The sequence below is a fragment of the Arvicanthis niloticus genome, chromosome 7 (assembly GCF_011762505.2).
Source record: "Arvicanthis niloticus isolate mArvNil1 chromosome 7, mArvNil1.pat.X, whole genome shotgun sequence".
In the NCBI taxonomy this organism is placed as follows: domain Eukaryota; kingdom Metazoa; phylum Chordata; class Mammalia; order Rodentia; family Muridae; genus Arvicanthis; species Arvicanthis niloticus.
In genome coordinates, this window is record NC_047664.1 from 12802447 (window position 1) to 12827974 (window position 25528).

A 25528-nucleotide genomic window follows, 5' to 3' on the forward strand; every position below is an offset into this window, starting at 1 on the left:
CAATCTAGCCGACCGACCGGTAAGAGAATGTTGCACACAAGAGAGCCCGCATTTCACTTCTGTTTTTGAGACTAATGCTATAAAGTTCCTCTCCCAAAGAAGCATCGTCCCCAGAGCGTTTTGGAAAGACTTCGTGTTTTTTTCTCTGTGACCCTGTTTTTTTTTCTCGATTGCAAATGAGCCCATGATTCAGATATGGAATATATTAATGTAGCATCGGCCGACTGTATGTCCTAAAGCAGTAGTTCTCAACCTCCCAACGCTGCGACTCTTACACACAGTTCCTCAGGTTCTGGGGACCCCCAACCATAACATTATTTTCTTTGCTACTTCATAATTGTAATTTTGTTGGTGAATCGTAATTTAATTTCTGCATATCTGATATGCAGAATATCTGATATGCGACCCCTGTGAAAGGGCCCTTTGACACCCCCCCAAGGGGTTGCAACCCACTGTCCTTAAAGCTAAGATGGGCTCATAAAGCAATGAGACTGCATTACTTCCTACTGTTTAAGGTTTTGAACATTGAGTCTTTTATCATGCCCCCCCTTTTTTTTTAATTCAGAACATTCCATTTTGACTTCCTTTTTTTTTTTTTTTTTTTTTTTTTCGAGACAGGGTTTCTCTGTGTAGCCCTGGCTGTCCGGGAACTCACTCTGTAGACCAGGCTGGTCTCGAACTTAGAAATCTGCCTGCCTCTGCCTCCCAAATGCTGGGATTAAAGGCGTGCGCCACCACCGCCCGGCCCATTTTGACTTCCTGATGTTGAAAAAAAATTTTTAAAAAGCCCCTTGGTAAAGAATCCCCACTCCCCACCCCACCCCCACCCCTCTCAGGGTCTTAATCAGGTTTCTTTTCTCTGCCGGTTAAAGAATTAAAAGGCAATAAAATTCTCAAACTCAGCAGGGGACAGAGGGGAAACCTAGCACACAGGCAGGATCTGCAGTTAAGAAAGGAATTTACTGGAGGTGAGGACACAGACACACACTTCAGATGACATACAGAGAGAGCCTCTGCAAAGCACAGGTGGGGTGGGGAGAGATACAGAAAGCCAGAAAATCCAGTCTCTTTTCAAGATTTGGGGCCAGGGGACTTTAAGCCCCTGAAGAGTTTTCCTTCCCTACTTTAGGGTTCATCAGCTTGAAGAAATCTAGGATGGTTGATTGACTCAGAACTGTTCTGTGACACGTCCTGAGCAGGCCTTGGGCTGCTGGGTGAAACAAAAGCTTACAAAGCCATTATTTTAAGCTGTCAGGCTTTTGTCCCAAGGCAGGAGGGTGAGCCAGAAGCTGGCCATCTTTGAAATTCACCACCTTTATTACCTCGCCATGGCCTTTCTCCCTGTCTACCGACAAGGGAGTCTGACTAACACCTGGTCTCTCAGCATATTACCAGGAAATCAAGAGTCCCCTTTTGCAAGTTCTCAGTCTCATCGATAAATAACCTAAAGGCAAACTCATAAGGGAACCCAAAGACCATTTTATTAGAATTTGAGAGGAAACTACAGAGTGGGCCCAGTGCAAACCCCAGAAGCTGCCAGTGAAAGAGTTAAAAAATTTTAAACCTTCCACAGATGGAGTCAAGAGTGCAGATCAGCTTGTTCTGCGTTCTGGGTCCTAGGAAACTAGCTATCTCAAGACAAAATAGATGATAGAGTGAATAGAGTTCAGAGCTGGGAGTTGAAGACAGTGTGACCAAGTGCTATGGTCAGAAACTAAAAACTGACCATAAGATAGATTGAATAGGGTTTGAGCTGAGAGTTCAAGTTAGCATTCCTGTGCACCCTGGATACCAGGAGAGTTTGAGTTGTGCACCCTGGATACCAGGAGAGTTTGAGTTGGGAGTTCTCAGCGTGCCCGTACATCCTGGATACCAGGAACTTGGCTGATTACGTATAGGCTCTTAGAGAATAGCCTGTTCCTTGTACCCTGTCACAAACTGAATAATGGGCTGGGACTTTCCACAGGTGCTCTCCAATAGCCCTCCCTTACTCCCCCTGGGTTGTGGTTCCCCCCTCCGCCCCCCCAATTGTGGTTTTGGGCTTTAAATTCTCTCTGTCTCCAAAGCCCTGGGGACCCCATTGCCCCTGCGTGGGCTACAGGTCTTGACCTCAGTATACTGATTAAAATATGCCTCTTGCTGATTACATCAAGTTTGGTGTCTTACAGTTATTGGGGTGGCCAAGGCTTGGGTGGCCAAGGCTTGGGTGAGGTCCTTCATTCGTGGGGGCCTTACACTGTAGAGTGAAAAATTATAAAGGCCATTTTATGAAATATGTGTAGATTTTTCGCCTTAGACCTGAGCAGGAAAAGGGCAGATTCTAGAACGCGGAACTGAAAATAAGATTTCAGGCCTTCACATTCCAGGTGAAGGACACTTGCTGGATTACATTCCTCAATCCTCTCCCACCTATGGGTGGGAGAGGCCCAAGGCAGGAAGACACATTCCTGACCACAGATAAAAGATGCTGCTACCTAGGTGGGGCTATAGCTGGAAAAAAGTAAAGATAGTTAATCTGGAATAGTTGGTAAATGGCCAGATAGGACACAATAGCATGGTAAAAAACACATTTTTGAGAAGAATGAGTGTGCAGAGTGATCTCACATGACTCTAGATCATTTGGGCTAGATTCCTCTGAAATGTTCCACTGTTCTTGGTTACCCCTCCCTTGGTCTTCCCAGTGCTATGTTCAAAATTTGTAAAACAACCAATCATGTGTAACCTCGTGAAAATACAACCATTCATGTGTAAGCACGCGAAAATGCCTTCCTTTCCCCACCCCATGCTATAAAAGACCCTTTAACCCACCACTCTGGGCCAAAAACCTTGCTCTTGGAGCTAAAGAGCTTGTCGTTTTGACCGCCGGCTAACTTCCCTAATAAAGCCTCTGCTGATTGCATCCAGGTATGGTTTCTTGTGATCTTTGGGTGGTCGTGATTTCCTGAGACTTGAGGAAGGGTCTCCCGAGTATGGGGGTCTTCAACACCAGGAGGGAGAAGAGAAAGGCAATGCCTTTTTAAGATCAGCAGTGGAGGTCTGCAAGCAGCCGTGTGTGTGTGTGTGTGTGTGTGTGTGTGTGTGTGTGTGTGTGTGTTTTCAAGAAAACAGTAAGAAACACAAGCGTCAAGGGCAAGCACACTTGGGTCAGTATCTAAAGAGAAGACAGAAAGGGGGATAGGGCCTGGCATAGTGGGGCAGGCCTTTAATCCCAGCACTTGAGAGGCAGAGGCAGGTGGATCTCTGTGAGTTAGTAGGCCAGCCTGGTCTACACAGTGAGTTCTAGGACAGTCGGGGCTATGTAGAGAGACCCTGTCTCAAAACAAAACAAAACAAAACAGAAAGAGGTGGAGAAAAGGGATGCTGTTGAATTAGAACTGGTGAAAGAGCAGGTGTAGCAGTGAAACTCTAAGCATCTGCCTCTAATTTTTTTTTTTTTTTTTTTTTTTTTTTGATCTAGAGGAAATAACTTTCCCTTAATGGGCTTCACCCAAGCCCTAGTGCCTCCATCTCTACATACAGTAAATGAGGGGTCCATTCTCCATGGCCTCCAGCGCTGTTGATGCCTGGCTAGCTGCACAACACTGGCATTACAGGCCGTGCCTCCAGCACCAGCTGAAACTTCTAATTTGCAAAGGCAGGTGCTAGAACTTCCCTCTGTAAATGGTTGTTTTCTTCCCAGAAAGCTACTAATCCAGTGAGGTATCTTATAGGACTCCAACCCTGTGAACTGAAGGGACACCAATGAGCCAACACTAAGTACAAAATAAAGTCAAACTCTACAGTATAAACATATAGTGTGACCCCAAACTATAAAAGTCTGTCACACCAGCTAGCCATATGTTCTTGATTAAGTGATTTCGTTTGAGGCACACCTGTCTTAAAATGAGATTGGACCACTTTTTTTTTCTTGCTTGTTTGTTTTGGAGGGCTTTTTGTTTTGGTTTGTTTTTTTGGTCATCTTTGTTTTGTTTTGGTTTTCGAGACAGGGTTTCTCTGTGCAGCCCTGACATCCACTATGTAGATCAGGCTGGCCTTGAACTTTCAGTGATTCACTTGCCTCTGCATTCCTGAGTGCTGAGATTAGCTGGGGTCAGCCCCACCTAACTGGATCACCTTTTATAAAGACTTTGCAGCCTAAGGAGCTCTGATTTCTAACATTAAAGAATGCATTTAATCCACACATATTTATTAAGTGTTTTATCAGGTGCCATAATACTGATTTAGGGTCTGAGTATATGGTGGCAAACAAAACAGTCACTCCTGTAGCTTATAAATTAATGGATGGGGGAAGGGAATACAGTACATTGACTGATGATAAAAACAAGGAAGAAAAGTAGACCAGGAAAGGAGGTTGTAGGCTTAGATTTTTCAAAACCTACTTTAATAAGGGTTCTTAAATGCTTCAACCTCCCTTCTAGCCCACCAACCAAAGGGAGTGGGGAAGGTTAATAGGAAGTGGGGAATGTGGACCTTTTAGAAGAAGTTCTTTGGAGAGATTCCAAAACCGAATCGCTAGCGGCAATATCAGTGTTGTGGATAGCTCTGGTGCCGTTTGTATTTTGATGCTAATTCTGCTTCCCCAGGAGGGGCTGCCTGGGAAGAGGAGTGATCACAAATTCTTGTGAACTTTCCTTCCCCTAATGAATAAAGATTCCAAGGAACCAATCACTGAGCGAGTAGGCGGGACTTCCAGCTTGGAGAAAGAGCGGAAGAGGAGAGGGATTTGGTTCAGGGACAGGAGATGAGGTGGAGGCCAAAATGTAGGTAGCAGAGGTCACCAGTTCGGGTGGTGGATCCTTTGGGATCCACTACCGAAGGATTTAACTTAGAATGGCTTACTAGTTAGAATGCTAGTTGCTGACCCCAGCGATTGTGTTACCTGTTGATTCTAAACTAAATTTGTGTGGTGTTTTCCTTCACTCAGCGACTCAACTGGGTTCCAGAGAGAAAGGTACGCTGACAAAGTGTGAGTTTGCAAGAAGTACACCACAGAAAGCCGTGGGGTTTTGGAAGCGTGGGGCTAGCGTGGCAGCGACCAACCCTGGGAACTTAGCGAGCCAGGTGGAGAGATTTCAGAGCTCCAGGTCAGAGTCTGCTGAGATGAGACAGGCCAGCCTACCTGCCAGTGCAGTGCCGGCGGGCTTAGCAGGGATTGCTTTTTTAATATTTCACTCTACATATCATTCCCATCGAAAACACCAAACACGCATCAGTAGCAGCAACTCAATCCAGAAGAAACCACAAGCCTACGCCAAGTCGGCACTAGTGTACGGAAGCTTGCTGGAATACCAGGAGGCTCGCTTCTCTCTATGCTAGGTCACATTAAGTCACTGAAAGTCGCGCTAGCAAATATCAGCAAAAACCAGTCAAGTGTTGCAAGGCAGATTCATGCCTCCTCTCACTGTGGGGTTGTCTTTATAGTCTTTCTAAACATCAAGGTCCACTCCAACAAGACATCACATGCCCTCTCACAAGACAGCTTCCAGGAAACCACCACATGTCTGTTCTCAGCAAAACATCCTCTCATCAGAGTCTCCAGGAAAAACTAACACATGACACAACTGAGTCCCCAGAGAAACCAGAAATGTCCACCTTAGGAGATTTAAGAGTGTGGTAGAAAAATAAGGTTATACTACTGTATAATCAAAGAATGAAGAGAGTGGGCAGCCAGCCCCCACGCTCTTCACTACTCATAAAGCTTCCCCTCACCTCAGCACCCCCTCGACACTCCCATAAGCTTCCCCTCACCCCGTTTACTCTTTCCCAACGCCTGACCTTTCAGAGGAGGAATAGCCTGGCACCAGAATATGGCAATCCCCATTTCATAGTGGCACTCCCTAATGAAACCCGCCTTTCGGGAATGGCAAATGCCAGCTTGAGAACAGATACACAGCAACAACTCCCAGCCCCCATGTCGCCTAGCACCCTCTCTGATGGATGGCTAAGCACTTCCCAGTGCAGGTGGCCTCTGTTCTTGGGAAAAGCACAAGACCAAACATCTTTGGAAAGACAAGCGCCATACTGCCATACTTTGGTGCAATTAAGCCTTTCCAAACAGCTGCCACCAGTTTGTAAAAACACTAGTCCCTGGTAGCACCATAAAAGAGCTTCCCTCCCCAGTTGTGCTATACCGATGGACACTTAAACCAAAGGTATAGTTTTGAGAGATGACTTTCCTTGTCATCTTCCCTGTCATGTAACCCTGAAGCTCCAGAATCTGTCTGTGTATAAAAACCCGGAGCCCCTAAATGTGTGGTCGCAATCCTACCCTGTGCAGCGCGAGTTGAACCAGGTTCTTATATTAAAAACTCTTTTGTCTCACTGCATCGGGTCGACAGTTTTTTGAGCTCTTCTGGGAATCTGGAGACCTGGGCATCACAAGAGCACTTACTGATAACCCTTGAAAAAAAACTAACGGACATTATCAGAGTCTGTTTTCTGTTTCTCTCATAAAGTATATGAGACTAGGTACTTTAGTAAAAGAGTGGGGAGGGTTATTTAGTTCTCAGTTATAGATACCGAGTTCATATGGCCACATTTGCTTGGCTTCTGATGAAGACTTTGCGTTGCTCTTTACAGGGCAGAAAAGTACAGCAAGTACAGGCACTTGTGGGAGAGAAAGCAGCCAAGCTGCAAGATGACTAAACTATTCCTCCTAAAAAGCATCAATCGTGCATCTGTGGAGGCATAAGCTCATCCCTGAGGGTCTGAGTGCCTCCCGTTGGTCTCTGCCACCTAGCAGCACTGCCCCTGAGGCTAGACCTTAGTATTGAAAGACCTGAGACTGCCCAGAAGGGAATCTCGGGGATCCCGACTCGAGTCTCAGGATGACACGCACCCAAAGGACACACGAGAGACCGTCTTGTTGCAAGCACACGAGGAGGTTTAATGACAGAACGTTCTGGGCTGCCCAACACGTCTCATGCAAGAGACAGTGGGAACGACCCCTGGGCTCCAGGTTTTAGAGTTTTTATAAGGATGGAGTGGGGAGAAAAGGGGCACCTCCGCACGGGTACACACAGTTGGCTGCTTCATATCAGCAGCTGTGCAAGTCGAGGGGGCGGAGGGCAGTTCCTACAGGTGGAAGCTTATCTATAGTGTCTAGTCTAGGTAAACTTAAATTGCAGTTTCTTGGACCTTGAGAAGACCTCAAGGGGAGGGGGAAAGGGTCTGGAGGAACACCAGATGGCCCATTACTCATTTGGACACATCTCTGTTCTTCTAAGGATGTCCTTGTATACTTTTTATCTATGTGTCTGGCCAAGTCTTTGGGAGGCTCAACAGGCCTTCGTCCTTGGTCTTATAACTCTATATTTTCTGTAACTAATTAACTGGGCCCAAACCTGCTGGCAGGCATTTGTAACTATTTAGGTTAGGAAAAGGAATCACAGGGCCCTGTTATTTTATTAGTTTGGGCCTATTTCAAAATTTTCTTTCAGTATGAGTTTTGTTGGAATGAGTCATATTTAAACAAAGGCGACGAGAAACAGGATATGGGAACCTGTAAGCAAGGACATCCCTGAAACAGGAAATGACTGACAGACGATGGAAGTATAGCTGTTGTGTTCCAGGAAGAGCAAAAATGAGCAAAAAACAAGCAAAGAAAAGCAGAAGGAGATGAGATCAGAGGGACAAGGTCATGTGGTAGCATCCTGGAGAACACTGCAAAGTCACTCGATTTCCTTCTAAGTACAAGGAAAAGCTCTTAAATTATTTTGAACAAAGAAGTCACCAAAGGGAGATCCTTAGCCCACACTGATTTCTGTTTTATTATAGGAGGTTAAACCCAGGGCAGCATGTGTACCGGATAACAGCTCTGCTACCCAGCCCCCTCTTGCAGCCTGACCCTGCCTCTTGTTTAAATATATATATTACATTTTAGTTTATTTATTGTGTGCACCTGCCATGGTGGGTGTGTGGGGTCAGAGGACAACTGTCAGGAATTTGTTCTCTCCTTTGGCCATATGGGTAGCAGGGATCAAACTCTGGTCTCGTTTTCGAGCTTAGCATAACCTGATGAGCCTGTATAACCCTCACTGGGTTATCCAGGCTAGACTTACACTCACTATCTACATATAACACAGGCAGGCCTTGATCCTTCTGCTCAGCCTCCTAAGCAGTTGTGATTGCAGGACCAAATATCTGGCCTGATTGTAAGTTGCCTTAAAAGGAAGGCTGTAGAAGATGCCGCGGTGTGGCAAAAAAAGATGCTGCTGCCACTGCTGCTTCACCATTCGATGGGATGTCACTTGTCCTGAGGAGCCTGGTACTTTCTGACTGACAGGGATCTCCTCCAGTATTCCCCCGGTGTTTGAAGATTTCTCCGTACATGAAAATAAAGACCCGTGTCCACTGCAAACAGGAGGCACATCACTAGGGAGAAAGCCACATGGTACCAGACTAGAGAGACGGGATTTTTAGTTGCTGGACCTGGAAGGAGAGCAGGAAGAATCGGAAGAAATGAGCCATTAAGACAGAAATTCAGAATAAATGGTGAGGTCCCTAGTGCAGAGCCTTTATAAAGTGACTCACACCAAGTACTTAAAGTAAGGGCAAGAGCAGATAATAAGTCAGGAAGTCTTCAATGGACTTCTTGTTTGTTTGTTTGGTTGGTTGGTTGGTCTGGTTTTTTGAGACGTGGTTCTCTATGTAACAGAGCCCTAGGGTTGTCCTGGACTCACTTTGTAGGCTAGGCTGGCCTCAAACTCACAGAGATCGGCCAGCATCTGCTTCCGGAGTGCTGAGATTAAAGGCTTGCACCACCAGGTCAGGCTTTCAGTAGACTGTTCATCTCTTAGCTTTCTCCAATGTGTTGCTACATCTGCATTTCCTAACGGGCATGGCCATATCTGTCTGAAATTATTGGAGACAAAGACTTTGTGGTCACTGGGTGTTAGGGCCTAGATATAATATTAAGGCCTAGATTGAATGTTACCTGGCTAGCCTGCCATTATAAGGAAACTTTCCCATGTCTCTGCTGTTACTAGAAAACTTTCTAATGCCAGAATTGATTACATATTGTCATCTTCTGTGACCTTGGAAACCAATTACGATAGAAGTCAGTAGAACTGTTTTGTATAGTTACCCACAATAAGCTTGAACCCAAACCAACCACCCAACAGCACTTCCTGCACCTATGCACATGCTTTTATTGTATTTGTTTTTATAAGGATGGACTACAGAGAGACACCTGCACCAAAAAACTATTTGGACTAAGACTTTCATTTTGAGTAGTAGTCAAGTAAAGTTTGAATTTTCAAGACCTCCCAGAGAACTGACATCCTACTTGGCAGAAAAGAGACATGTATGTAGGTAACTGACATCCTAGTTGGCAAGTTAAGACTTGAATGTTAGACAAGGCAAGTCCCCTGCCACAGTTGAATATCCCAACCGATGGAAACAGGATAAGTGTACCACATAGACATGTTCCCAAGGAAATGCCCTATCCCTGAATCCTGCTGGGGGAATAACTTGATGCAGATGCTTGTGAATTTGGGGCTTAAAAGCCCTATGGGATCTTAACTTGGGTCATGCATCAGTTTCTGAATCTGGACCATAGCTGTGGTCGACCAATCCTAGGGCATATATGCTCAATAAACTGTCTCTGTCTGACTGAGATCAGTGTTTGTATGGTTTGTGAGGCGATTCCTGGACCCCAACACTGAGATTTGGCAAATGCCACATGAAACATCCCATTTGCGACAGGGATTTTCAGTAAGAGTTTTGATGGAAGCCATCTTTTCCTCTCCAGGCTGACCTGTAATTATCATCCTCCTGCCTCAACCTGGCAAGTGTTGGAGTTACAGGAATGCATTCACAGGAATCCTTAAAATGTATTTCATTGCACTGCAACTACAAAAGGAGAGGAGCTAAATGCGCAGACCATTCTACCTCAGTTTGCTCTCAGAACCCTTCTCTCCAGGAAGCCTGTAAAGGTGGTTCATGGCTGGAAAACATCCTTTGGAAAACCTTGAACTAGCAACCCATAAACTACTTCAATAGGTCTTCACCAACCACCTCCTCTCTGGTCCTGTGACTGGGACGTGTTCACCAACCAATGCTAGTCTGTCAAAAGAGGTTGCAATCCTAAAAAGCATCATTAGGATTTCACAATGCAAAATTTCTCAAAAACAGAGTCATGTTTCCTTGTGAGTAGTGAAAGATTCCCAGGCCAACGTGGCTGCTCCAAGCCAGAGCTTAAGGGGTAGGTACACAGCCACAAGTCTCAGAATCCCAGCATTAAGACACAAGACAGTAGAATGTTCTGAAGCAAAGTAGTGCGTTTTAAAGCCAGGCATAGCGGCTCACCTTGGACAGTGATGGTGACAGGCTTGGAGGAGTACTGTGTCTTTCCTAGACTTCCTTGGCAGTAGTAGTCCCCACTGTGACTGTGGTTGGCTTTTGGGATAGAGAAATTATTACTGTGATAATGAAACCTCACAGCTTTTCCATTCTGGAAGAACAAGATCCTGTTCAGCTGTTTGTTCTTCCAGCTGTGGCACCTTAACATGATGGTTTCCCCTTCCAGAAACACCAGTTGAGGGGTCTGGAGTAGCAGCCAGTCTGAAAGCGGAAAAGAAAATTTACCAAGAGTAAGATACAAAGGGGTAGCTGGTGTCACACACCTTTAATCCCAGCCCTCTGGAGGCAGAGGCAGGTGGATCTCTGTGAGTTCCACAGAAGAGTTCCAGGACAGCCAAGGCTTCACAGAGAAACTGTTTGGAAAATATAGACACTATTAAACTGTCACATATTTACACAAACCTAAATCAGATTGTGTGTCTCAGTCCATTGAAACCACCTCTGGATGACACAACAGAATGCTGCCTAGCCATAAGGATGAATCCCATTTGCAAAAATGTGGATTGAATTGAAAATCATTATGTTAACTGAGCTAAGCCAGGTATAGAAAGACAAGAATGCAATATCACTCACACTATAGTATTGGAGACATTCAATCTTACTGAGGTTGAGAATAGAGTGGAAGTTAGGAGAGGCTGGGAAGAGAAGAGGGGAAGGTGGGGTAGGGAAGGCTGATCTTATAGCAGGGCATCTATAAACAACAATAACATCCTGAATATACAAAAAAAATATACAGAAATAAGAATTTTCAGTGTCTGGCTGGAGAGATGGCTCAGCAGTCAAGAGCAATAACTGCTCTTCCAAAGGTCCTGAGTTCAATTTCCATGTAGTTACATGGGGGCTCACAACCATCTGTAATAAGATCCGATGCCCTCTTCCGATGTGTCTGAAGACAGCTACAGTGTACTCATATAAATAAAATAAATCTTAAAAAAAAATTCAGTGTTTATACTATAAAGGAATACTAAATATTTGAGGTGGTAGGTGTGCCTAACCTGAACCAATTTAAGAACTAAACAATATGCACACATAATAAAAGGTGGCATGTTGTCTTCCACAAATACATTTTATGTATCAAATAAAAAATATCAATTTCAAGTTTTTAAAACTTGAAGTTCTGTAGGCTTTCATCTCATTTAGGAATAATAGTCATACAGCCTATCTTTTCTTCTATACGCTTAACTGGATTCCCTTCCCTTCATCTCGGGCCTCATTTGCTAGATTTCAGTTCCACCCTTGGAGATCTCGTGACTCCTTGCTCCCCGTGCTTGTTGAGGCCACCCCTGTCCTCCAGAGTCTACTTCCTAGAGTCTCCGTGCTTCTCCCCACACTGTCCTGGCAGAGCTGATGTTTAAGAAGCAGGAGCTTCCTTCTGCTTCTCTCACAGCAAGCAGCCTTTCTGTGGCCTTGAGTCTCTTGCTCAATCCGACTGAGGCCAATACAGCTGTCCTCTCCACGCAAGACTATCCGAAGTAAGTGAAAAGGGAACCAAAAGAACCGATGTCTTTCAGAAAAGCTCTCCGGGATGCTTCCTAGAAACCAGACCATCTTTTTTTCTTGTAAATGTCTGCCCTGTAAGCAGATTCTCCAGTCCTCATATCCCAGCTCCTCCCGGGCCAGCCTTTACTAACCAGAAATCACTCCCAGATGTACAGGGTCGCTGAGGCCGGTCTGCTCCATTCGGCACTGATATTCTCCACTGTCATTGACTGTGGCCTTAAAAGTGTAGCTGGCTTGGACCTGGCTCGGGATGGGGCTCCCGTTGTGGAACCACTGGGTAGAGGAGTTCCCAGGGTTGTGGGTCCCTTCGCATGTCAGTGTCACAAGGTCTTCCTTGAGCACCTGGATCCATGGGGGCTCAAGTTTCACCACAGCCTTCAGAAGATCTGCTGAGAGTGAGAGAAGTTAAAAACAACTCAGCTTTGAGGGACTGCGCATCCCAAAGGGGAGCAAGGGGCCACAGAGTCCCTATCGCAGACCAGTTAAAGGTCTGAGGACAATGACTCACACCTATAATCCAGCAAGGGGAAGGGTGGAGCACTTAAGATCTGACTGTGATATATAATTAATTCAAGATCTCTGTGGGCAACTTAAGTCTATTCAAAATAAATTTTAATAGACATATAACTTGGTGTCAGAGGCTTGTGTGGCACTCTCCAGGTCCTAGGTCCAATCTCTAAACCATTAAAAAAATGTGCTTGCCTTAGTCCCTTTACTTTCTGTCTTTGGAGAATCCAGTTGGAATCTTACCAAGGATTATACTCTAGGGCCCATTGTGAGAAAACTGATCAATCTAAACCCAAGCCTGATCCTTGGAGAAAAAAAAAAAAAAAAAAAAACAACAACCAAAAAACCACCAGACATTTCCTTACAATGTAAACAAAGCATTCTGTTATAAGGAAGTAATACTTTGTAAACAAGGGAAGCACAAACTTACCAGTCTGCCTGTCTGCAAAAGCTGTAAATAAGAAGAGAGAGGGTGAGGGTCCGTGTAGATGAACAAATTCAGTTGTGTGGAAGGAGTCGGCATAGGCTTGGAGCCTCTTCCCCCATGAGTCTGTCTCTAGTTTATCTTATCTGCTTTAGTTGATCTAGCTCGAATATGCTTCTCATGTAACGCCAAGTGCTTGGCGCAGTTGCAAAGCAAGGATGATTATTTGGTGCAAGACAGCCTTTCAAGGGACTGTAAAAGTACCTCTGAATTCTGACCTGAAGTAACACTAGAGCAGTAAGAAGTTAGACTCCTCTGTTGTTGAGACAGGGTATCACCAGGTCAACCAGACTAACCACTTGCCTGTGTCTCCTAACAGCTAAGACTAAAACATGGGTCACCACACCCACCTCTAGAAACCTCTTGACAGGGTCTCACCAAGCCAGGTTGGCCTGGAATTGGAACTCACTATAGTTGAAGCTAACCTTGAACTCCTGATCCTGCTGTCAACACTACACTGAAGTGCTAGGATTACAATCAGGTATCACAAGACACGGAACTCTTGCCTTTTTAATCTCTCCCTGGTTTCTAAACCAGGCCCACTCTTTACTACCCTGGTGTCTGGAGCCCAGACAGTAGGAGAGGCTGAAATTATTGTATTTCAGAATGATCCTTACTCACCAAACAGCAGCAGAATTGTCAGTGGTGGAAGTAGCCATTGGCTTCCAGAATGTGCATTCTGAAACATCTGGGTCTCCAAAGTCATTCAAGAACTGGGTCAGAGTCTGATGAGGTTTAGGAGATAAACTACAAAAAGAGGAAGGAAATGGACTGTCTTGCCTAACCGCTGTGTCAGCAGACTCTGTTTGTGCTAACTTAACAATAGCAAGTTAAACAAGATGTGGACTCTGCTTGATAGACATCACGTCTACATGGAGCCCCTTCTTGTATCCTTGGGGGAAACCCCGAGGTACTGTTTTGCTGTAAGGAAATGGGGGAAACCCTAGAAAGCAGAGGAGGGAGCCTCTATTTACTGTCTGGAGCCTTGATTCGATGCTGCTCTCATAAGTTCCTGGGGTTTGCCTCACAGGCTAACACAAGGCAGCTTTGGCAAAGAAACTTTGACCTAGGTGAGATAAACAGATCTTCTAAATAGGTAATTGAAAGAAACATTAGACTATTATTATTATCTGAAGAAGTAAGTCCAAGAAGGTCTCTATCCTATATCCTTGCCCTCCACACATAAGAAAGATGTTTGGGGCAGGGGGTGGTGGGGGGGGTTGTTTTGATTTTTGAGACATTGTCTCTCTATGTAGCTCAGACTGTCCTGAAAATCACTATATAGACCAGGCTACCCTTGAGTTCACGGAGATTAGCTTGCCTCTGACACCTGAGTACTGGGATTAAAGACATGTGCCACCAGGCCCAGAGCAAAAACAAAGTTTTTAAGTATAAGAAATAAATTTGTTGGCTGGGCAATGGTGGCACATGCCTTTAATCCCAGCACTTGGGAGGTAGAGGCAGGTGGATTTCTGAGTTCGAGGCCAGCCTGGTCTACAGAGTGAGTTCCAGGACAGCCAGGGCTACACAGAGATACCCTGTCTCGAAAAACCAAAAAAAAAAAAAAAAAAAAAAAAGTGTTAATAAAGAAATTGTAATAGCATGCTATTCAAAAGAGGAAAATGGGAACTGGCGAGTTGGCTCAGTAGGTAAAGGCACTTACTGACAGATTTGATGACCAGCCTTCTACCTCTAGAACCTACATGTTGAAGAGTACTGATTTCCTCTATCCTCTGAGCGCACACACACACACACACACACACACACACACACACACACACGCATACACCAGCTAATTTTGATATGCCTTGACTAACTCAATGGCTGGGCACTTCTAAACCTCCCCACAGCTAGCATAGCTTCCCCTCCAGTGTTCCTGGTTTAACACCTTCTAAATCTATATTTTATCTTTACATTGCAGGATGATTTTTCTCCTGCAGCTCTTAAATCTGATCCCTTTCCCTCTGAGTTACAGCGATTCTCCTCTTCCTCCTGTCTCTCTGTCCCTTGCCTGCACAATCAAAAAGTCCCGCCTCCTTCTCCCTGCCCAGCCATTGGCTATACAGCAATTCTTTATTACCAATCGAAGCCAGCTGGGGGCAGGGACCCTCAGATCTGGAAGTAGGGCTTTTGGGAGTTGAATTAAGACAAAGCATTAGAACCAATTACACACACTAAGTAAATAAAATAAATTTAAGTAGATAAATAAAATAATTGTAAACAAAAAACCAAACTGTTTTTGTCTATATTTTCATTGTCTACACAGTTCTGACATCAAATATCCGGGGAGTAGTTTCCATACCAAACAGTTCTCCAACACCATCTGGGATTCCTACAGTTTTAACTCAGCTCTGACACTATCCCCTGGAATTAACATGACTATTACATAGAACAGACATAACAAAAATCAGGGAACTTGAGCATGCATGGATAGTTGTCAAGTAACAGAATCCTTCTGTAGGTTATGGTCGGCTGTTTGGTAATCTTTCCTGGGACAATGCATTCATTTTATCCTGTTTCAGGCTAGTATCTGCTGCAGAATTGTTAATTCTTTACAACCTCTGTTACAACGTTTCAGTGTTTCACAGCTTGTAATTTCCAAAAGCTGACATATTGTTTTACCTTGAACATATTTCAATTTAGACTCAATTTTAAGTACTTCAAGGGTTGTGGCTACTACATATACAATATATCAAATGTGTAGAGAAAAAAATGTGATTTAGGAAACTCCTAATTTCCCAAAGAAATAAGCAAGCTCATCCCTGTGCACTGGGCTAAAACCTCAAAGCACCTAGAACTTCTACCGCAACTGGCTTAAGGCATTAAAATAGATGACTCGTATGGGGTAACAGGGGTCATTTCTGGACCACCTTAGCTTTGTCAATTGGGGCTAACAAACTCAGGACTGATAGTTTATGCCTAATCTCTGCTTACAGGGACCAAGAGGGGACCCCTGATGACTACTGTGTTCTGTATAACGATGCTCATTTCTTCTCTGGCATTTTCTTATCTCTGTACAGTGCTATATCTTTCCTCATTTTATGTCAGTCAACACAAGAAGCATCACTTTTATTCTTCCAACATTAAAATCTCCTTAGGTTTCACATACCATTCTCTGACTGAAGAAGCAGGAATGTCCAAGCTAGAATGTTCAATTTACCCCCAATTAACTCTGAATAGAAAATAAAAAACTGGTTGCTTTCATAATACTTAAAGTTATTTATATATGGGTGCGTACCTGTGTGTGACTACAGGTACCTGGAGGTCCAGAAGAGAGTGTTGAATCTCTTGGAATTGGAGTGTTGGGGTTCAGGAATTCACCACTCAAACCATACATACGGCATCTCAGTTAAGCAAGAATAGTTTATTGAACACACATCATGAAACTGGACATCCAGGTTCACAGGAAGGTCAAAGTGCCACCTAATCGTGGCACTAGTCTGCTCTCAGAGTAGACTTTTTATAGGAAAAACCAGGTTCAAAAGTTTAAAAGGCAAGGAAAGGAGCAGCTGGCTTACTAGACAAAGTATCGCGAGAAAGGTGGATGGGTGGTGAATGGGGGAAATTCAGAGCATTGAGAGAACAGAGCATGGGTATTATAACCTTTTAGCTTATTGGTAGCATTCTTCAGCATCACCCACAAAACCCAGTGAGTTTATACGTAGGTGCAGAAAGTGCTGTCCAGTGGTCAGCTCTGACTCAAGCTGTTTTAGACACACGGTTCATATTGACCTTTGATTTGATGGGTCCTATGTAAAGCTTTGTGAAATTTCTTAAAATTAGCAAACCTCATACAGAACAGACAGAACAAAAACAGGGTGTGTGGTCAGCATGTCCTTGAGCTAAGTCACTTCTCTGTGTCAGTGACCGGCAAGCACTATTTCACTTGCAGGCATGGAACAAAATGGCTACAGCTAGGGGGGGGGGGGGGGGGGGGGGGGGGGCGGTCAGATCACAACAGGAGTTACAGGCAGTTGTGAACCTCCTCACAAGGTGCTGGGAATTGAACTCTGAAAGAGCAATCAGTGCTCTTAACCCCTGTGTCGTCCCTCCAACCCCAAAGCATTGATCAGTTTGAAAATATTAAGTGTTTTGTTTTTAAATGATACAAAACCCCCTTGTAATATTAGTAATTTAAAAAAATAAAACAATCTTAAGATCAACCAGTCTCCCATTTCATTTTTGTTACTGTATCAAGTTAGTTAGGAAAGTCGTCTCACCTGGTCGTTCTATGTAACCTAGAATCAAATACTTTTAATCTACTCTACACTTGATTCTTGCACAGACAAATATCTTCGTGAAGTTGGGTTTCTGCAATAGCCCTCTTCTTCTCTCTTCTATCTTTGCTATACTCCAGTCTGTTCACAACACAGCATGAAGACACATCCTCTTAAAATCACATCCTTCCTGAACTCGAGAACCCCTTGGCGATTTCTCTTTCTCTGCAGGGTAAAGCGAATACTCTGACAATGTGTGTGATCTGCCCTCAACCTTCTCACCACTTCCTCTACTCCTCTTTTCCTCACTCCGCTCCAACCTGGAAAATTCTTGAGGAATTCGGACATACAGTGTGGGGTCTAACACGAGGTCTAATCTCCATTCCACCTTCACCCTTCAGTCACATACACAGGTGGAGGGCATGATACAGGCCTCAGGCCCTAGAGATTTACATACTAGTAAGGTACCTGAAGGCCAGAGGGTGGAACCAATTAAGCATTCCTCCCCAGTCCCTCCCCCCATTTTCCCCTCCCTATTTAACTCAGGTCCGCCCTGGGTTTTATGGGGTGTGCATCCAGATCCATCCAACATCCATCATCTGCCATGCCAATAAACTGTTTTAGGAAACCCAAGGACTTCCTTGTGTGTTGGGGCCGTGCTGTGAGGAACCATGGAACTGTGGAACGATGGAACCGAGGAGAAGCCTTTAGTTAGTGAGCAGCTAGGCTTACCTTCCAGCTGGAGGAACCCAGGGTGTTCCCAGCCAACTGCATATAGCCTGACAAGAGGAACCCTTCGGTTCCCTTTTTTTTTTTTCTCCCTACAACACAGTACATCTGCTCTCTTGCTTAACACTTAGTTTACAATACTCAGGGCCCAGGGCCTAGGTATTGTAAACAAGTATTTGTCCACGAAATAAAAGACAAAACACTCCTGGGTGTCAAAGTTCCTCTACCTCCCAATGCATTCCAAGTACCTAAGAATTACACCTTAACTGAACCCAGCAACACAGGGCTGTCAGATATCTCCGACAAACCTGAAACCATTGCTCTCTGTGTCACCACCACAAGACCACCTATGCTACTAATTCCATTCATCGGTATCTCCTATAAATTTTGCATAAAAATAAAAAAAAAACCACTTACATATAAATGTATATTCAACATATAATTTAATATAATTGTATATATGTGTAAGTTCAATGGGTGTGTCTCTGTGTGTGTGTCTGTGCGTGTATATGTGTGTGTGTGTGTGTGTGTGTGTGTGAAGGTTTGTTCGTGTGTGTTAAATGAAAGAATGAGCTACTGATGTTTGAAATGGACGCTCATTTGTGACTATTCGGGCAAACGGACTGGGCCCACGAGATGCATGCGAGGCATGCTGTGCGTGTGATGCAGGTGATCCATTTGAGGCAGGTGAGGCATCTGAGGCAGGTGGGGGGCGGGCTAGCTCGAGGGTTTGTTGGAGCCCCAAGAGCAGGCGATGAGGAGATGGAGTCGTGTTGAGGCTCCCTGAGTGGACGAGTGTTTGAGATCCGGGCCGCGTGTGAGAAAGGTCGGCTTGTGATGGGGGCGGGTGAGTGGGGCTGGGCTCCAGGCTAAGCAGCGAGTGTGATCTGGAGAGGTGCCAAGTTGGTGTGTGTGAGCAGAGACTCTGGTCCGGAGTGGTAATGTAGGAAAAGGATGGGCAGCATGCAGAGAGCAATCCGGTGAGGCAGAAGACGTTGAGAGAGAGACACAGAGAGAGAGAGAGAGAGAGAGAGAGAGAGACAGAGAGAGAGACAGAGACAGAGACAGAGACAGAGACAGAGACAGAGACAGAGGCGGGTAAAATGGTTCAGTGTTGAGAGGAGGGAGGTGGTGAGTGAAGGTGCAGAGAGAGAGAGAAAGAAGAGAAGCTTCCCTGACCGGGAATCGAACCCGGGCCGCGGCGGTGAGAGCGCCGAATCCTAACCACTAGACCACCAGGGAGCGTCGGCTCGACGGCCCCGGCTACGGATTCCTGGAGCCACACAGCCCCACACACACAGCCTCTGGTGCCAGGGTGGCAGCCACACTGCCTGCACTGCCCGCCTGCCCGCCTGCCCGCCTGCCCGCCTGCCCGCCTGCCCGCCTGCCCGCCTGCCCGCCTGCCCGCCTGCCCGCCTGCCCGCCTGCCGCTCCAGGCCAGCCCGACGCATTGCCCGGCCCTAGGAAAAGGTCTGGCGCTTCCCCTTCGCTCGCCAGCTCAGCCTTGCGACAACTGTCGCTCAGAGGCGCCGGACTGGTCCCCCCTGGGCCCGGGATCCTGGCAAAACGTGGGCACGTTGCGTTGGCCGGGAATCGAACCCGGGTCAACTGCTTGGAAGGCAGCTATGCTCACCACTATACCACCAACGCCGCACCGCACGCACGGCGCCCACACGACGCCGCCGACTGCCACCGCACAGCGCCCAGAGCCTTCGACGCCGCCGACCGCTTCCTTCCCTGCGCGCACGCCGGGCGGCCGCCCGAAGCCCAACCACACCCACAGCTCCGCCGCCCCGCGCTCTTCCTCGCCGTCCCACGCGCGCCTCTCGCGCGCGCACGCCTGGCCTCTGGGGCGCTCTCGCCTCCTGGCTGCTGCCACCCGGCGCGCCAGCCCAGGCCAGCGCACCCGGGGCCTCCCGGGGCACGCCACCTTAACCACCGCCCGCCCCCGAGACACGCCGGGCACACGGCTCAGGCCCTGGCACGCCGGCGCACGCCGCCGCCGCCGCCGCCGGTGGGTTGGGACACAGCTGGAGCCCAACGTCGTCGGGGCTGGGACGGGAGGGCACCGTAGGGGCGGCGGGGAAGCGTGTTGGCAGGCGCCAGGGCGCTGGGCCAGCTGCCAGCAAAAGGGCCCGAGGGCCCCGGGGCGTCTTTGCTGGTGGCCGTGGCGCTGGGCTGGATCCTCCGGGTCCGGGTTGTGCGTGGGGAGCGTAGGCAGAAGGGTCACAGCCCCTTGGGCCGCCTAGGTGTCCAAAAAGGACGTCGTATCTCCCCGTCGGGGAATCGAACCCCGGTCTCCCGCGTGACAGGCGGGGATACTCACCACTATACTAACGAGGACGAGGACGACCTCGGAACACAGACGCCGGCCCGTCTACGACCACAGGCACGACCCACAGCCTCCGTCTCAGCCAACGCCCACCTCTCCTGCCGCACTCAACTGACCCCCACCGCCACCCCCCAAAGCTCCCGGGACCCGCGGGCCTGGGGGAACACCGTGTCGCCGGACCGTTGCCCCCCGCCGTCAGGATGGCCGAGCGGTCTAAGGCGCTGCGTTCAGGTCGCAGTCTCCCCTGGAGGCGTGGGTTCGAATCCCACTCCTGACAATTTTGCCACCTAAACACACCCCAGGGCACCCCACCCCAGGGTGCCTGCACCCCAGGGCACCCCACCCCAGAGACCGCAGCTCTGGCCTCCTTCCCGAACCTCTCCAGCGCCTCCACTCTCCTCGCCTCTCAAACTTTCTCCCGAGACAGACCTGTATGTAGACGTCTCAGCACCAACCAACCAACTTGTGCTGCCGCGGAGCGGCCGTGGGGCGGCGTCGGGGCCGTGTCCTGCTCGCTCTGTTTCACGTGGGAAAAGGTGGGGTGAGTAGGAAGCTGGTCCTGAGCACGCAGGCAAGCCAGCCAGCCAGCCAGCCTGGTGCCAGAGCCTTCTGTCCCCAGGAAACCTCCTCCACGTCCACGTCCACGTCCACGTCCACGTCTACGTCCACGACCCTCCACCCACCACCCACAATGGCACATCCGAAAGCGTTGACGCAGCTCGTCTTGCCCGTTCCTTTCCCTCGGCCTCCTGTGGGGGACACCCATCCTGCTAGGTTGTGGTGCTCCCGGCTCCTGAACTGTACTGCAGCTGGCCTCTTGCAACGCCACTCCCTTTCCCCCCGCCCCGCCCCGCCCCGCCCCGCCCCGCCCCACCCCACCCCACGGCGCACACCTGCCTGAGGCTTGGTGGCCCCACAGCCGCCGACCTCCCTCCCGGCCCGTTCGTCCTCCTCCTCCAGACGCATCGCTGGCCCGCAGGGGGTGTCGAAGAAGGAAATGCAGTCTGGGAGAGCCCTGAGTTTCTATCCACCATGCCTAAGCGCTGGCCTTCTCAAAGGGCCCGGTGCCCGCCCTAGATCTAACCCGCTCTCCTCGCTCGCTCGCTTCCCATTGGTGTGCACACAAAAGACACACACACTTGGACGGCGCGGGCCGGCTACCTGGTGGTGGCTTCCGAGCCAAGTAGGATTCACCCCAGGACCTCAGCCCGGAGCCCGGAATCCCCTCCCCTCCCCTCCCCTCCCTTCCCCTACCCTCCCCTGCCCTCCCTTTTGGGTGGCCGTATTTGCCTTTCTTGTCGGGTCCATCCATCCATCCATCCATCCATCCATCCATCCATCTTTCCATTCATGCATCCTTCCATCCACCCGCCCACCCACCAACCCACCAACCCACCAAACCATCCAACCATAGGCCTGTCCATCCATCCCTCCATGCATGCATCCATCCTTGCATGCATCCATCCATCCATCCATCCGTCCGTCCGTCCGTCCATCCATCCATCCATCCATCCATTATTTGGGGCCCAGGATGTGTCGGTGGGGGGGAACTGAGGTAGCCAGTCTTGGGACAGCCAGGCAGCACAGACTGTATGATCGTCAGGTGATACTTATGTTCAGTGCATGGGTGGTTCAGTGGTAGAATTCTCGCCTGCCACGCGGGAGGCCCGGGTTCGATTCCCGGCCCATGCAGAGTCCAGTCCCTTTTGGCCCTCGCGCCCCATTCCCACACCCTCACATGCACAACACCTTACTTACACTCTTGGACACACACACACACACACACACACATGCAGAGCTCCTCACTCTGAAACACAACTACACTCATCTTCAAACCACTTCACACACTCCACACTCAGCCTACCCACTTCTCTCTACTCACCAGACTCCAGCACCAACACACATATGCCTTAGTTTACTTTTCACTTCTTTCCTTTCCATTCATTTCTTTCTTCCTTCCTTCCTTTCTTTCTTTCTTTCTTTCTTTCTTTCTTTCTTTGTTATGTGAGTACACTGTCACTGTTTCAGACACACCACAAGTGGGCAATGGATTCTGTTACAGATGGTTGTAAGCCAACGTGTGGTTGCTGGGAATTCAACTCAGGACCTCTGGAAGAGCAGTCTGTGTGCTGAACCGCTGAGCCATCTTAACCAGACACCACCATCACCTACAGGCTCCCTCCCTACAGTGCTGGACAGACTGCTTCCTCCTCTGGGATCTGGACATGGGGAACCTTGACCACTCACATCTGTGTCTTCATCCTGCCAGAGCCCAACCTCACATCTGAGCACGCTGGCCATCTGCACTCACTTTGGCCTTTGGGACCACTGCTTGCTCTCTCTCTCTCTCTCTCTCTCTCTCTCTCTCTCTCTCTCTCTCTCTCTTTGCTGCATGGGTGGGCTTCCCAGAGTATGCACCTGCATGCCCGCACTGGCATGCATGCATGCATGTGAACACACACACACACACACACACACACACACTCACTCACTCACAGCACAGCCCTGAGAAACACAAGGGCACACAATTGATTCCATGGTCCTCCAGGACAAGCCCTCACTCACTGACAGGTCCCTCTGTGACCATCACTGATGTTCTCACAAGTGGTTGTCACACTGCCACCGATGGGAGTGTAAGGGGGGAGGGGATGCCTCTGTTGGTCAGTTTTTATTTTGTTGTTGTGTTTTTGTTTGTTCGTTTGTTTGTTTGTTCTTTGCTCCTGCTCCTGCTCCTGCTCCTGCTGTTACAGCTGTTACAGCTGCTGCTGCTGGTGGTGCTAGTGGTGGTCTTTGTGGTTGTCTTATGGCTGATTCCTCTCCTCTTTCTGCTGCTGTCGCTGTTGCAGGGGGTGCTGGTCATGTATGGGGATCGTGGAAATGAAGAGGAGCTGAAGCACTCCAATTCCTGGGAGCAGGCTGCTGGAGCAATGTCCAGGGTCTCATAGCTCTTTCTGAGTAAATTCCAGGACCGAGTCTTAGTTGTGGTGCCTCTTGTGACCCACCTCGGCTACCAAAAGTCATTCTTGGGGTGAGAATGGTTTATTTCTTCTCATAGCTCACGAGTGCCACGCTGGGAGAAGTGGGGAGGAGTGCAGGTGGGAAGGGGGACCTGGGTACAGGTGCTGTGGTGTCAGGGGCCTTGGGAACTTCCTGGTTGGAGGGCCCTTTGGACACAGAGGCAGGAACTGAGCATCCTTTGGCGAGATGGGCTCCAAGGCAGGCTGCTTCTCGCCTCACCTCCACAGGACAGTCTATGCTGTGCTGTCTTTAGGGACCACGCCCCTGACACAGGGAGGGAGGAGCCAAGCCTGGGCTGCTCACAATGACCCCCTCCCGCCCCTTTGCTATTTTGTGCCTCATTCTTTCTTCGGACCTATTTGTCTACCACCCTTTCGACACCCTCACACTAGATAAGAGAGAAAGGGGGCTAGAGAGATGAGCAAAGAGTTCCCAGAATAAAGTCCTGGCGGGGAAAGTGGGCAACCTTGTACTTAGACCACTTTGAGCTAGTTGAGGGCATCAAGTTCCTTAGGGAGAGTTCAATATTCATAATCACGATATCCAAGTTGTTACTACTACTTGTACTACTGCTGATAAATCTGGTACTATTGTCCCCCCCCTTCCTCCTCCCCCTCCTCCTCCTCCTCCTCCTCCTCCTCCTCCTCCTCCTCCTCCTCCTCTCCCTCCTCCTCCTCCTCTCCCTCCTGCTCTTTCTTTCGTTTACTTTGGGCACAAATAGTTAACAAAACTCACTACAAAAAGCAAACAAACAACAACTCCCCCTGCCCCTTCGGGTCCTAGCATTTATATACCCTCCGATAAATCCCCAGTATTCCAAGTGGCACACAGTCGCAGAGAAATTTTCAGCAGCTGTCAAAATCATGCCGCTGCTAGAACACAAGACAAAGCAAGGTCAGCAGCCCCATACTCCGCCCACCCCCAAACCTGGGATGAAAGGGAACACATAGTCACGCTCCATTTCTGATTCTTCTTCCTCTTCTTCCTCTTTTTCCTCCTCTTCTTCCACTTCCTCCTCTCCTTCCTCTTCTTCTTCCTCCTCCTCCTCCTCCTCTTCCTCCTCCTCTTCCCCTCCTCCTCCTCTTCCTCCTCTTCCTCCTCTTCTTCCTCTTCCTCTTCCTCGTCCTCTTCTTTAATAGTACAAGACATGCTGGGTGTGCCAGGACCGTCTTGTGACCCAGAGGTGGCTCAAAGGCTGTAAAGCTCCTTCAGAAAAACAACCAGCTAGAGGAGAGAAGACCATCTCGGTTTTCTACAAGGCTTTCTTCAAAGTCAAAGGACTCCCTGGGAACCACTCTTCCCTCTGATGTCCACCCTAGATACAGTGGAAAACAACGATTTCGTCGTTACGTTTACTCTAGATGGCATGGGTGTAGCGGAATTCCACTACTGGAGACCACCTGCGCAGGGGTGTGACGCCCTGGCCGCATCTCCCTCACCCACCACCACCCCTACCTTCAGTGGGCTGCTCTACAGCCATCATGGACTCCTCTGGACCCTGCTGCAGAAGACCTTGCCTGCAGGCGCCTGCTTTGGGGACTTGGGTTTCAATTCAGAGTCCCTCTTGACAAACCCCAAGTGTAGAACAGAGCCGAATGTGCCTCTTTGCAGTCAGCACGCGCGCCCCACTCCGACCCCCCACATCCCCGGGTGGCCATCTGCTAGGGAAAGCTTGCCCGTTGTCTCTTTCGCCCAGCCTTCTCTCCCCACGCGGCTGACCCGGGGCCGGCCCAACAGTCCCTTCCCGGATGCATGCCCTTTCACACGGGTGCCTCCGGGTGCCCAGGCCTCGGAGGCCTTCAGGGGGCAGGGATGGGGTGGAGTCGGGTCGGGATAAGCCCTGTCTCTGCTGCTCCCAGGATCTGCTGGCATCTCTCGCCTTGCTACCCATCGAGGTGGAGCCCAGTCCACCGCTCGGCACTCAGGATCTGACACTGTGCCCCGCGCTGACCGGTCGGCAGGCTCAGGACGGAAGGGGCCGGGCAGGGCACGCACCCGGTGGGCAAAGGTTACTTTCCCGACTCCTATCCGCCACTGCCGCCCGCGACACAAGGATCCCGAGAAACGGTGGCGTCACGACCACTCGGCTTGGCCTCTGTTCGCCCAAGCCGCTCTGGGGGGCTTGAGGGCAAATCGTGGCATGGGTCGCACACTGGCGCTCACTGACAAGCTGGGTGCGGGAGCCACACCCCGTTCTGCTGGCTCTGCCAGGGACATCTGCCCCGCAATAACACCTGCCCTCAGGAACCCCTTCGGACCCTCTCTCTCCGTATTGGCCAAGACCAAGACCACCAGCAGCACCGTATTCCATTCTCCGACATCTCCTGTAGATTTCCCAAAGAACCAAACACACACACACACACTCATGTTTATGTCCAT

The 25528-nt window shown here is 48.7% G+C and overlaps 1 protein-coding gene and 5 non-coding genes across 8 annotated transcripts; 2 read left to right on the forward strand and 4 right to left on the reverse strand.

The window, feature by feature from the left end:
- Window positions 1-6862: 6862 nt before the first annotated feature.
- Window positions 6863-19579, reverse strand: Fcgr2a (Fc gamma receptor IIa). Of its 3 annotated transcripts, none has more exons than XM_034508677.2 (6): window positions 19433-19579; window positions 13475-13600; window positions 12800-12820; window positions 11994-12248; window positions 10309-10563; window positions 6863-8430 (listed from the first exon to the last, which is right to left on the reverse strand). In XM_034508677.2, the coding sequence occupies exons 2-6, from the start codon at window positions 13557-13559 to the stop codon at window positions 8246-8248; spliced, it is 801 nt and encodes a 266-aa protein (XP_034364568.1). In that variant the 5' UTR covers window positions 13560-13600; window positions 19433-19579; the 3' UTR covers window positions 6863-8245. The 3 variants fall into 3 exon arrangements, with proteins under 3 accessions (XP_034364568.1, XP_076794065.1, XP_034364567.1); XM_076937950.1 differs by having other exon boundaries at window positions 11994-12251; XM_034508676.3 differs by lacking the exon at window positions 19433-19579 and having other exon boundaries at window positions 11994-12251; window positions 13475-13653.
- Trnae-cuc (transfer RNA glutamic acid (anticodon CUC)) lies at window positions 18970-19041 on the reverse strand. The gene has a single exon. It is a non-coding gene; the product is annotated as a tRNA-Glu (tRNA).
- Window positions 19378-19449, reverse strand: Trnag-ucc (transfer RNA glycine (anticodon UCC)). The gene has a single exon. It is a non-coding gene; the product is annotated as a tRNA-Gly (tRNA).
- Window positions 19580-20070: 491 nt separating the features above from the next.
- Trnad-guc (transfer RNA aspartic acid (anticodon GUC)) lies at window positions 20071-20142 on the reverse strand. The gene has a single exon. It is a non-coding gene; the product is annotated as a tRNA-Asp (tRNA).
- A 183-nt stretch (window positions 20143-20325) lies between these two features.
- Trnal-cag (transfer RNA leucine (anticodon CAG)) lies at window positions 20326-20408 on the forward strand. The gene has a single exon. It is a non-coding gene; the product is annotated as a tRNA-Leu (tRNA).
- A 1344-nt stretch (window positions 20409-21752) lies between these two features.
- On the forward strand, window positions 21753-21823 carry Trnag-gcc (transfer RNA glycine (anticodon GCC)). Its single transcript has one exon. It is a non-coding gene; the product is annotated as a tRNA-Gly (tRNA).
- The last annotated feature ends 3705 nt before the right edge of the window (window positions 21824-25528 follow it).

Coding starts and splice junctions, on each gene's coding strand:
- Fcgr2a (XM_076937950.1), bottom strand. CDS start 13,559: ATGACTTTGGAGACCCAGATGTTTCAGAATGCACATTCTGGAAGCCAA. Junction 12,821..13,474: donor GACAATTCTGCTGCTGTTTG/GTGAGTAAGGAT, acceptor TCTTATTTACAG/CTTTTGCAGACAGGCAGACT. Junction 12,252..12,799: donor TTTTGCAGACAGGCAGACTG/GTAAGTTTGTGC, acceptor TCTCACTCTCAG/CAGATCTTCTGAAGGCTGTG.